This window comes from Archocentrus centrarchus, unplaced genomic scaffold (assembly GCF_007364275.1).
Source record: "Archocentrus centrarchus isolate MPI-CPG fArcCen1 unplaced genomic scaffold, fArcCen1 scaffold_36_ctg1, whole genome shotgun sequence".
NCBI classification, from domain to species: Eukaryota; Metazoa; Chordata; class Actinopteri; order Cichliformes; family Cichlidae; genus Archocentrus; species Archocentrus centrarchus.
The window spans coordinates 1,814,925-1,827,238 of NW_022060263.1; the positions used below are offsets into that span (position 1 = coordinate 1,814,925).

A 12,314-nucleotide genomic window follows, 5' to 3' on the forward strand; every position below is an offset into this window, starting at 1 on the left:
CTAAAGCATGTTAGTCTTAGAAGAGTCAGGCTGCAGTATCTGAAGCGTAACAATGATCTTTATGGATTTTCTGAACCAGGGGTAAAAAAAGACATACATAATGGGGTTGAGACATGAGTTGAAGTATGCCAAACATAGAACAAACGTCAGTGATGAAGCACTGGGCAAGTTATCTTGGCCTGTGAGAGCCACACAGTAATATGGACACAGACATATAAGAAACACAACTACAACAACACCAAGAGTCCTGGCTGCTTTCAGCTGAGATTTCTTAACAGTTACTGTGACCGACTGCTGGTGAGTGACTGCAAGTTGAGACCTCATGGCACGAGCCTGAGAAACAGCCACCACAAATACTCTCAGATACAGAACTACAATCACAGTGATGGGAAGAATGAAGGAAAAAATAACATCAAAAATTCCAGCAATGTAATTGATGACAAAGACACACTCTCCGATACAGGAGTTAAACCTTCCTGGTTGTTTGAGGTTATCCATCAGAATGAGACTCTGAAAGATCACAGAACAGATCCAACAAATACACACAATGATTTTTATCTCTTTTTGTGTGATTTTGGTGGAGTAATGCAGAGGGTAACAAATAGCTATGTAGCGATCAATAGATATGATCACCATGGTTCCTGTTGAGGCAGAGGTAATAACATATGCTAGGTATTGATACAGAGTACACATGATGTCACCGAGAAACCAGCAGCCATCTATGAGCATAATTTGAAATAACAAGAGGAGACCTATGCAGAAATCAGCGACAGCCAGAGAGAGGAGGAGGAGGTTGGTGGGGGTGTGGAGCTGCCTGAAGAGAAGAAAGCAATATATCATATTTAGTTTTCATTCAAATGTAACTGCTCACAGCAAAGACAAAAACAAAAAATACTGCATTAAAATCAAATGAGCCCAGTATGTGTCTACCTGAAGTGTGAGATGGAGATGATGACCAACAGGTTAAGAATCACAGTAAGCAGAGAAATGAAGGACAGCAGAATATAAGTCAGCATAACCTCCAAGTAAGGAATCTCTGGCCTCCTGCAGGAGGTGTTTAAGAGTTGCTGAAAGCAGAGGTCACTTTCCTCCATTACTGTTGGAAGAATAGTAAACTGAGCTAAAATCTCTTTGTCATCTTTATATTCATCTTCCCCTCCTTCTTCCACACCTCTGTTGTTGCTGCCGTTTTCCATCCCTGTAGAGACGTAGTGTATGACAGCATACTGTCACCTCATAGCAAAATGGTTCTTGATTATTGGGCTTTTCTGTATGGAGTTTGCATGTTCTGCCTGTCCTGCCACAAAGTCATAAATGTTAGGTGAATTAGGGATTCCAAATTGGCAGAATTTGTTAATGCGAGTGTTGGTTGTCTGTCTTTGTGTTAACCCTGAAATACCCTGTAATGCAACTGGTCCAAGGTGGATGGTGTATAGGATTTTAGTGAAGGGGCTGAATAATGAAATTGGCATTTCTCTTGCTTTCACAGTGTACAGCATGTTCCCTGTAATCTGACCTTGAAATATGAGACTAACAAGCAGACGATGACAGAATAGTGGTGGTCCTTGATCTGCTCTGAGGGTTCTCTGTGAGCTGAAAGGTCACTCCAGTTAGAGTGGCTGAGAGCTAAGCTGGCTAAGAACTGGTTCATGTGCTGCTATAGTGTCAGTTTATCACGTTTAGTTTCCTCTGCCAAAGGTCAGGCAAATCTAAGTGCATACAGCTATGACTGAGAAAAAAAAAAAACTGCACCAAAGCACAGTGCCAACAAAGTTTGATTAAGAATGCGAGAATATTCCTTAGCCATAACATTCCCCTAACACTGTGTATGACATACTTGGCCTGTGGACCACTTAGAACTGTACAGACTGTAAATCCAGGGACTACCAAGTAATCCAGCCATTGGCATAACTGATGCAATGGAGTCACTGGCAATTTGGAGCTAGAAGGAGGAAGCAATACAGCGACTTTATCTCCCAGTACAGTTGTACAGTTGTACAGTTATTGCTGATGTTCAGTGTACAGTGACTGGTTCAGCAGGATACATTTTGTTCAGTTTCCTCTTCAGTGCCGTAGTACCGTTCAATGCTGGAATTACAACAATCTGATAAGAAACATATCTATGTGCCATATGCTTATTTTTTCTTTCACTTGTGAACATGACCCTGAGTTGCTTGTAATCCTTTATTTCCAATGCAAAGTTCAACAGAGAACTATGGAATTCTTAGTGCATCATCTGGGGTCTGTTGTCAGGTGTAAAAACTCCTGATTGCATCTTCCAAGACAAAAAAGAGTGAGGGGCTGGAGAAGATTTAAAGAACCTGAATGGAACATTGTTGGAGCCGATGTACCTCAGCCCACACCTCCACAGCCCAGGATGGAGTCACTAACCTGCAGGTGAGGAGAACGCATTACCCCAATAGATGAAACTGATGTGTTGTTTTTTTTTTACGCTGGGGTTTATGTTCATGTGTAAACATGCATATTCTAAGTCCCCATTCTCACAGGCTGAGCTGTCTCTGTCTACAGTGACAGAGACAGTGCAGAACCTTAAGCACTTTTCACCTTGTTAGACACAACTTGCAAACATATTTTCACCCACTAAAACACATTTTGCACTGTGATGCACTTGGGTTGGATAATGGTAAGCACAGGTAGCACAAGTGAAACTCAGTGAAAGCACAGGTGTCTCAACTTAAACACAGCAACTCAAAACTGATCACAGTTTTATATACATATATATATATATATATATATATATATATATATGTATATATATATATATGTGTGTGTGTGTGTGTGTGTGTGTGTGTGTGTGTGTGTGTGTGTGTGTGTGTGTACTACAATTGCTAAACAGTAGTTTTGTTTTGAAAAAGCCTTTTTGTGAACAGTAAAGGTTTTCTCTGAATAAGACTTTATGATCTGATCATTGTGTTTTCCTTTTTTCTATGTTGTGCATAATGACTGTTCAGTAGTGTTTTTTATTGTCATTGACTCTGGGTAGTTTGGTTTTGCAGGAAGAGTCAGAGGTTTTGTGAAAGTAGTTTGAAACTTGAGTTTTGTGTTTACAGATTAGAGACATGAGGGATGGTTTCAAGAAATGTGTCTTGGCAATTGAGAAAAACTGTAATAGCTGGCTATTTTTTGCCTTTTCATATTGACCTTTTGATTTAAGGAAAGGCTGATGCAAAGAAGGTGTTTGTTTAAGGTTGAAATAATTCTAAGTAGAGATAGAAATTAAGTTATCAAAGACTCACACACACACACAAACACGCACACACACACACACACAAATACACACACACACGTTTCAGTACCCCATGGCTCAGTGCCCATGAGAATGGATTGATGTCGGTACATCACAAAACAAACCTCCACATACATGGCCTATAGTTAATTGCTCTGAATCACTGTCTGAACATTCACACCTTCTCATATTATTGCCAGATGGCTGTAAACTCCCATCTCAGAGGGGTCGCTCCAATCTGAGGTGTTAATAAAAACATCTGTGTTCCAAAGCAAACATACAATGTGAAGTCACAGGAGACACAAGGAGACAAAAAAACAACATGATGCAAACTGCAGTGGTTTTCATTGCAATCTAAACTTTGTGGATCCCTTGATAATGAAAAGCAACAGAATACATGGCAATGCTAGTTCTCTAAAACATGGTTCAATGTAAAGATGTAACTGAATGTTAATTATACATAATGCATACTTATACTTTTTTTAATAATATGGCAAAAATCAGTCAAAAAGCCAAGCTGTACTGCTGACTGCTGATCACAAATACTACATACTTCGCATGTATAATGCAAATACACTGGAGAAAGCCCAGTAAATAAATGTGTAAATACTGTAAATACCTTTATATTATTCAACTTTATCTGTCTTAGTGTCTTATGTGTTCACAGTGTGTGGCCTGAACTGTGAGAGAAGAGTACCTGATACAAAGAACACACACACTCCACTCCAGCCAGTGCTTAGGATTCTTTTTATTGTTATTCTTAATTGTGCATAACAATGTGGGAATATAAATTAGGTGTAACCCTTTATAGAGTGAGTGATCATTTTTGGTAATTTCTGCAAACTTGATGCCCATCCCATGCCTCAGTAAGGTTAAGAAGCATGTTGTGGCCTAATGTTGTATAAAGTTGTAATGAATATGTTGTGATATTCTTAAAAAACACATTTCTCTCACCCTATATGTGTTTTTCTTGTACACTTCTTGGAATATTTTTTACCACTTTTTTACCACACACACACACACACACACACACATATATATATATATATATATATATATATATATATATATATATACACCAACCTGTGCACCACCTGGATTGACTACAAGAAAGCCTATGATTCAATGCCGCAAACATGGATCCTGGAAAGATCAACAGGACCCTCAGAGCAGTCTTGCTGTGGTTTGTAGTAATGTGTGTGTGCTTCTATCATTGAATGTACTCAATAATGAGGGCAAGAAACCGCAACAATGCCCCTCAGGATCCAGAGACAAAAGAGAATGACCCAGGAACCTGGGTCACCAGGAGCTCAGAAGACCCGAGGCCACACATCGCGATGGCACACCCCAGAGGAGGAAGGAGGAAGACCACAGACGGATCCCCCCGGTCAAACGGCAAGAGCCCAGAGAGCCAGAGGCAATGACTTTCACTGAGGTGAATTCTGCTGGTGACTTTTTCCAAAAGTTTTCTCTCTCAGAATGGGTCAAGTTCACCACTTTTGATTTGGGAAAGATCACACACACACACACACACACACACACACACACACACACACACACACACACACACACACACACACACACACACACACACACACACACACATCGCTACCTTCCCTCTCCCCACACTCTTGAGCAATACTCCAAGATACTTAAATTTTTCCACTTTGGGCTGCAACTCATCCCTGACCCAGAGTGGGCTCTCCACCATTTTCCAGCTGAAGACGAGCGCCTCAGACTATTTTGGAAGTCTGCCAAAAAAAAAAAAAAGCTTTTGTGTTGTGTTGAAAAATATTAGAACAAACGGACAGTTTGCCAATGAACATACAGGCAAAGAAAACCCAGGACAGCAAAATCAAAGATGGAGTCATATGGCCACAGAAACAGTAAATAGGTTTGTCCAGACAAAAGGTAGCTTAACAAGGGGAAAACCTGAAAAACAGCTAGCATAGTGGTGAAAATATTCTGGTTTGGGTATGCTTCTCTGCCTCAGTGACTGAGCAAGTTGTATCTTTTAAACTATGAATTTAGCATTAGAGCAAAGAGTACTTTATGATGTTATGAGCTCAGGCCAAATGTTGAAGTTGAAGAAACACAATACCAAACCTAGTGAGAAATAGATAAAAAGAATTTTTTTTTTAAATTAGACAAAATGTTATTACATCTCATATTTTATTAAATAATTAATTGAAAATGTTCATATTTCTTGCAGTTTGTGTTTGGAAGCGCTGCCTTTCATATCTCTATTGCTGTTGTTGTGAGTTGCTGATGGGTCACTTTGACTGACAGGAACAGCTCTACAAGATTGGCTGTTGTCAGGGTACTGAGCAAGGCACAGTGGCACAGAAACCACCTCCAGACATTACATGCAAAACTTCAGCTGGTGAGTCAGTCTGATTTCATCAAGAGACAAGTTTGCCAAAATCCACTTAGGAATCTGAGAAAAACACTTCAGATTAGGCCCTGCCCCAACTTTTTTAAAAATGTGTTGTTGCCATCAAATTCAAAATCACCTAATCTTTTCTTAAATTGCATCTTTTTTCAATCTAAATGCAAAGTTTATGTTATTTTATATAACATGAACTTTTTTGGAATAGGGGTTGTATTTACTACCTGCCTGGTCCTGGCTAAAATACCAAAGCTAAGCTAATCATAGTAATAAAACCTAAAATTATTAACCTAGCGATCCAGAAAGACCGTACTAACCAGCTTTTATGTGTAGAACAAATAAAGATAATATCTGTCTTAAAAAGACATTAAATTAATTTTCATATTTAAAAGATACTAGAAACATACAGCTTCAGTACATGGGCTGTAATTGTGAATCAGTCAGTACATCTTAAGTCAATATGAGGATCCCAATCTTTAGCAGGATTTAGACTCAACTTTAACAGGAAGTTCTTAGAAAACTTTATAATTCTAAGAATTATTAGGCAGTTGGGGATTCTTAATGTCTACAGAAAAGAATACAAAGTACTATTTGAAGTGCCTCTTATGTTGTTTTTTATTTTAAACCTGAAATCAAATTAATGATAGTGAAGTAAATAAATGCAGCCACACAGGGATAAGGAAAATCAACACACAGATCTCTGTTAGCACAATGTTAACAAGAAATAAAAGAGCAAACATCATATCACAGTAATCATATCACAGTACTGAGTCACCATCAGACAAAATCAAAGAACATTATAGATGAGAAATATTTTAAACTATGACATTGATCAGATTGAGTTCATCAATGACGTTGCTAATTCTTTAACTTTAAAGCCTACCTCCTGATTCTTTATAAGCATATACTGTAAAGAAAAGTCTGTATTAACTAAAGCAGCTGACAGGTGTGACAAGTTGCATTAAATGTCTGCCCTTCTTCCCACAATCCCTTGTAGTGCTGTGCAGAGCTCACCAATGGCATGTGTTATCCAGTGTGATGTCACAGTGGTATAAAGGCCCCCATCAGCCACAAGTTCCTCTGAGCAGAGTCAGCGTTCCCGGCCTGGTCGCCTCGGCTGGAGGGACTGCTGTCAGGAGGAAAAACAAAACTACACGGCGGTGCAGGCCTGTAGTTTTGTTTTTTTCTTTGGGGTTCTTTTGAGGCTCAACTGTCCCCCTTTTGGATTTTCTGACTACATTTTCTGGATAAAGATTTTAGATTTCCTGCAGACAGCCCTCATCTGGGCTTCCCAGGCATCCTTGTACAGACAAGTAAGTGTCTTTGAAGTTTTCCAAAGTGTGATTGATGAGCTTTAGCTTACCATCACCTGCTAACTTTAAACTTTAACACACCCTGAAAGGGTGTCCTACTGGATGCCATTCATCTTGTAGTCACTTTACAGAGAATCCGACAAAGTGAAGTATTTTGGGGGGTTTTGTTAGTTTTCCCTGCTGAAGGTTAGAGCAGGGCGTCCCAGAATAGCCACTGAGAGCATCAGAATGGACTTCAGCTGGGTGGCTGATGGCTTTTTAAGGGAATCAACAGCAGGGCTATCAGTTGCTCCTCCAGATATGTGCCACATGGTGGCTGTCAATCAAACTGAGATGTGTTGGGTTGGAGGTGGTGCTATTATTTTTAGCAGCTGGTATTGGTGTTAGGCCCCCCCAACCCCCCAACTGTGGATGTGGGTTTGGGTGGTGGTTGTGACTGACAGCAGCAACACCTCACAGAAGCTTTTATTTTGGAGGACAGTGAACAGCTGAGCTTGTCAGATTATTTTTTATGTTTAAAATTGTTTGAGTTGTCCATTAGTTCAAAGGTATTTGTAATGTATCAGACAGAAAGTAGTAATTATCACATTTCAGAGTTCAAACTGGAAGCAGTTGTAGAGTTGTGCTTGAAAAGTGACCAATCTATCCTCTGTAGTTGCTAATTACATGTGTTTTAGTTGGCTGCATGCTACCGAGACCCCTGTTTGGTAGATTAGTTTAATAGCAGAATAAACTATTTGTAATTGGCAAGTTTTCCATGGATGCCTCATACTGTTCTCACACAAATGCATTTTCCTTACAAATGTGGCACAGTTTATGGAGAAACAAACAGATGCTTCCAACGGTGAAAGCTTAATTGCCAAAAATCATTGTTACAACAAAGAAATAATCAACCTAACACAAATGTCCTTACTTTTTGTTCTACGTTTATTTTTAAAATAAGACGAATGCTATTTTGATGTTGAAATTACAGTCTTTATTTTCTGGATGGAGGCTCAGAATGTTTTGTTTCCTTGAGAGTTAGGTTTCAGACTAGCTGAAGTTTTTATTACCTTAATGACCAGAATGAAAAGGAGCTATTATTTCCTGTCTCTATCAGCAACAGCTGCCACTCTTCATTTCATGCATTGCAAAGGTGACAAATCTCTCAGCTGGCCTGGTCCAGGACCAGCTCCAGGAGGATACTGAGACAACAGTGCCAGTTAAGAGCAATCAGAGCCAAACATGAAATGTCCACAGCCAACCAGGGAAAATTGGAGTTGACCAGTAAGAGGTAGTAAAGATAAATCTGGGCCAGTTGAAGCCAAGATTGGCACTGGCTTGCAGTCCAGTCAGTGCCAATCTTGGTTAATATGTCCAGAATGGGTTTACAAAGAGGCCATTCAAAATTAATTAGACAAATGAAACCATGTTTGGGCTGAAAACTGGAAAAATAAGAAACAAAACTGTTGCTTTTACAGCCTACATTAGAAGCTATCTTTGGTTAATTAAGCCCAGTCTGGTCCAGAGAGAACCTAACACATGCAAGTAAGGTCAAACAAAGTATACTTAGTGTAAGACTGGTAAGTATCACCAGAAGTGTCAGTAAGAAAGAGCTAAATGGTGCCAGTGAGAGCACTGACAATACAGAGTTAAATCCAAAACAATGGCCAGCAAGAGACAAAAAAGAAACTGTTAAGAAAAATAGTTCTGCTCAGATTTTTTGAAAAAATCATTCCCACATGTCATATTAAGTGCTCAAGATAAGAAAGTTAATAATATCAATAAAACCGTACAGTTCAGTTAATAGTTTAGCCACGTTTAGGTGTTTCCATGTTGTTCTTCTTTCAAGTAATCCCATTAGGGGTCGCTACAGCGGATCATCACCCTATACCTAACATCGCCTTCTGCCATTTTCTGCATGGCCTCATTCACTACTCCTTTACAACTTTCTAACTGAGCTAAAACAATTTTAGTTAAATAGTTTATTGACAGAAGAATTCAAGAATTGCAATAATGAACTAAATTAGCACAAATATATGAAATTCAGTGTTTCCATCCTTCCAATCTTTTAAAAGAAAAATCTCTGTATTTTGTCTTTTTGTCATGGCTAGATAAAAAAAAAATGCTCAGCTCAAAGAATACAGAGTCAATTTATTGAAAATACAGCAAAAAGAATTGTTTGGTGCAGTTTACCTGTCAGTTGGTTTTATGAGTTTATGTTTTATTAGACAGCTGCTGCTGCACCACCATGGCAATAAGGAGCACATGTTTAAAGACAGTAATTTAGGGTGTGTAGCATAATTTCAATGTGACCTCTTTGATTGTAGTTGCTTTTGTTGATACCTTGTAAACCTTTTTGTGATCAGAAGTTCTTTGTTGCTCAGCAGCTGTTAAACCAACAGACCTGCTGACAATTAATGCCTTTTTTACACTGAAAACAAATTGCCTTCAGCTGGGCTATTTGTTTTTTAGCTCCTTTACTTTTTCTTTTGATCATCAATTTCCACCTTTAATGCCAAATGTCTTTAGTGAATGAAATATTTGCTTGATACGTTGGTTGTAATAAAGGATTGGAATATCCATCCATTTCTCCATTTTCTGTAGTTTATCTGACTCCAGACTCTTGGGGCAGCCTCTCAACAGAACGTCTAACATCTCCCCAACCTCTCTACTATCTCCTCTAGATAGTGATAGTGAGGCATTCCTAAAGTAGGATAGTTATATTTGGATTAACAGCTGTGCAGTGACTGCAGGAGAAGTCATGCAATCTCTGGATTCTTCTGTGTGGAGTTGTCCCTGTGTGGGTACTCTAGCTTGTATGTTAGGTTTTTAAGTTAATGCATGTTAGTTTAATTGGTGATTCTGAGGTGGCCATGGACATGAAGCTAGAAAGTCACTGTGAAAATGCCAGTAAATTCCATAATCTCTCTGGCATGATTTGGGACTACCTGGGTTCCCATTGCTTGGACATGATCAAAACATCTCACCCAGGAGACGCTCAGGAGGCATTCCAGTTAGATTTAGCAACTGCCTCATTTGAGGCCAGACACCCTTTAGAAGACACTCATTTCCAATGCATGTATCAGCAGTGGTCACTACCAACAGCTTTTGACCTTTGCTTTACCTTTGGGCTCTGCTCTCCCACCACTTATGAACAAGAAACTGAGATACTTGCTGACAGTCGTGACCTCAGACTTCGGCCGTTTACACCAGAACGATCCCGTGGTAACGATACCTTTTTTCCATTTTCATTTTCGAAAAAGTAACCCATTCACAAGGAACTGTTTTTAAAAATGATCACGTTCACGCGGAACAACAAGGCACTGAAAACGCTGCAGTTCCCATGCCAGGCCACAAGTTGGCGGTGTGGGTGTGAAAGTCGCAACCATAGCGTCAATGTGCCAGTACCTCCCATTTTAAATAATAACATTTTAGCTGTTTACGACTTGAAACGCCATTGTTGTGTAAACAACAGGGCAAAATGCAACAAAACTTTATCATTTCCCCCTGAAAACATTGTTGTGTAAACAGGGCCTTAGAGCACCTGATACCTTTATTAGTCAGAGAATGACTTATTGTTATTTCAAGCTGTTAATAATAATTGCTAATAAGAGTCATATTTGTAAGCTACAGCCTTACTGTGGGTTGTTTCACTGTTAATGGCATGTCCCGCACCACATGTGAAACTAAACCAAAAAGGTTTAATGTCTGCAAAAACAAAAAAGAAACTTGTAAAACTGGAATATGATATATAAAGTATTATCATTGTTTTGACTTAAAAGTCTTTAATGTGCAAATATATTTAATTATTTCCAAAAAGAAGATCAAGTATTAAAGAATAATCCTGACAGTACAATGAAATCACAGCATGATCTGTTGAATAAACTGAAACCTGAGAGCAAATTCCCAAAGTTAAACAGGTGTTCTAATCTGCTCGAGCCCTACTTTAGATCATCTACTGGTTTATCAGCCAGATCCTGAAGACCCTGGACTACATCCAGGGACATCGTTCCTAAAATAAACTCACCAGAGTGCTACTGTCAGCTCGCCAACCATCAAAATAGCACATCCACAGAGCCTCACATACAGTTTTTTTATATGTGTATCACAGTTTAAAGAATCATTATATATTTTTGCTTATACTTTACTTACTGGAATACAACCAGTAGCAGAATATTTTATTCAATTTCATGACGATGAAGATAGCGTAGTTTCTTAGAGTGCTGAATGATATTTGTTCTGTTTTTCACATCTGAAAGTTTCCAAAGCAGTCCTGTCCATGTGGACTGATGGACACACTGTAAACAAATTCTGATTGTATCTTCTGAGATGATTTAATCCAGAAGTGAACGGGCAGGTTTTATTTCCCATTTAGAATTAGATCTGGGAATCATTTAATATTTTTCAGTGCGATTGCCAATGAAATATAAGTCATACTTGTTCAAACCGTGAAAATTATTTGCAACAAAAGACATTTTTTTTTCATTAAATTGAAGATCAAATACTAATTGTTACCTAAACACAATGTTCATTTTCATAGGTACCAAATACAAATATGTGTATTTGGTATTTTGTACAGAATATGCACAGCTTCATCCCCAATGATATTTTTTCTGTCAGATTACAGAAGAAAATGAGAACCTCAGTAAAGTTTATGAAAGTCATCATAATTTGATCTCCTGTGTTTAATAAAGTATTCTAAAGTCTTATTTCTTTCATATCACTGATATTACCCACAATGCAGATAAAACTCATACACTTTATATGTGGAGATTAAAGTACTACTCATGTTACTATATCCTTGTGTACCAAACTTTAGTTAAAGCACCTCAATGACCTTGGAAAAGACAGTAGTAGTAGTAGTAGTAGTACTTCAACTGAAGTAGTACTGGCTTGACTGACAGTATCCAAAAGAACAGAGTCATCTCTGAGGGCAGCCTGGTCAGCATGGCACACAGCATGCAGAAAAGTGGACCTTGTGCCAACGTGTGACAAATGCCAGGAATAAGAAGGCTAAAAAAGACTGAAGATATCTGTAATAACTAAAAGGTTTTAATTGTTAACATTACCTTCAGCAGACAGTGTGAAAAATGATACGAAGGAATCATAGACTCGTGTTTGCTTTTCCTAATTTTTGCTGCTTCTACTGTGAAGGTAAGGTTAGCTTCAATGCTTCACAGCACTGCCTCTGGGGAGTTTCATAAAAATGTGCCACATCTTATTACTATAAACATTAATCATCTGTACTCTGAGTTTAACGAGCTAACCTAAATTCAAACAGATGTATTGGTGCGCTGAGTGCTTCAGCTGCACCTACAGCATTTTGATTCTGAATCATCCTCATAATTTACAGAATAAAATAAGATCATGAATCTGATCAATA

At 38.6% G+C, this 12,314-nt stretch overlaps 1 protein-coding gene across 1 annotated transcript; it reads right to left on the reverse strand.

Moving 5' to 3' along the window:
• LOC115776702 (trace amine-associated receptor 13c-like) lies at window positions 1–1,094 on the reverse strand. Its single transcript, XM_030724463.1, has 2 exons — window positions 931–1,094; window positions 1–814 (listed from the first exon to the last, which is right to left on the reverse strand). Exons 1-2 carry the CDS (start codon window positions 1,092–1,094, stop codon window positions 1–3), a joined length of 978 nt encoding a protein of 325 aa, XP_030580323.1.
• Between the last annotated feature and the right edge of the window lie 11,220 nt (window positions 1,095–12,314).

What these genes read in the sequence shown, in the direction of transcription:
- LOC115776702 (XM_030724463.1), bottom strand. Translation starts at nt 1,094, where the DNA reads ATGGAGGAAAGTGACCTCTGCTTTCAGCAACTCTTAAACACCTCCTGC. An exon ending in ATCTCCATCTCACACTTCAG is followed by an intron (nt 815 to 930) that starts GTAGACACATAC and finishes TCTTCTCTTCAG; the next exon opens with GCAGCTCCACACCCCCACCA.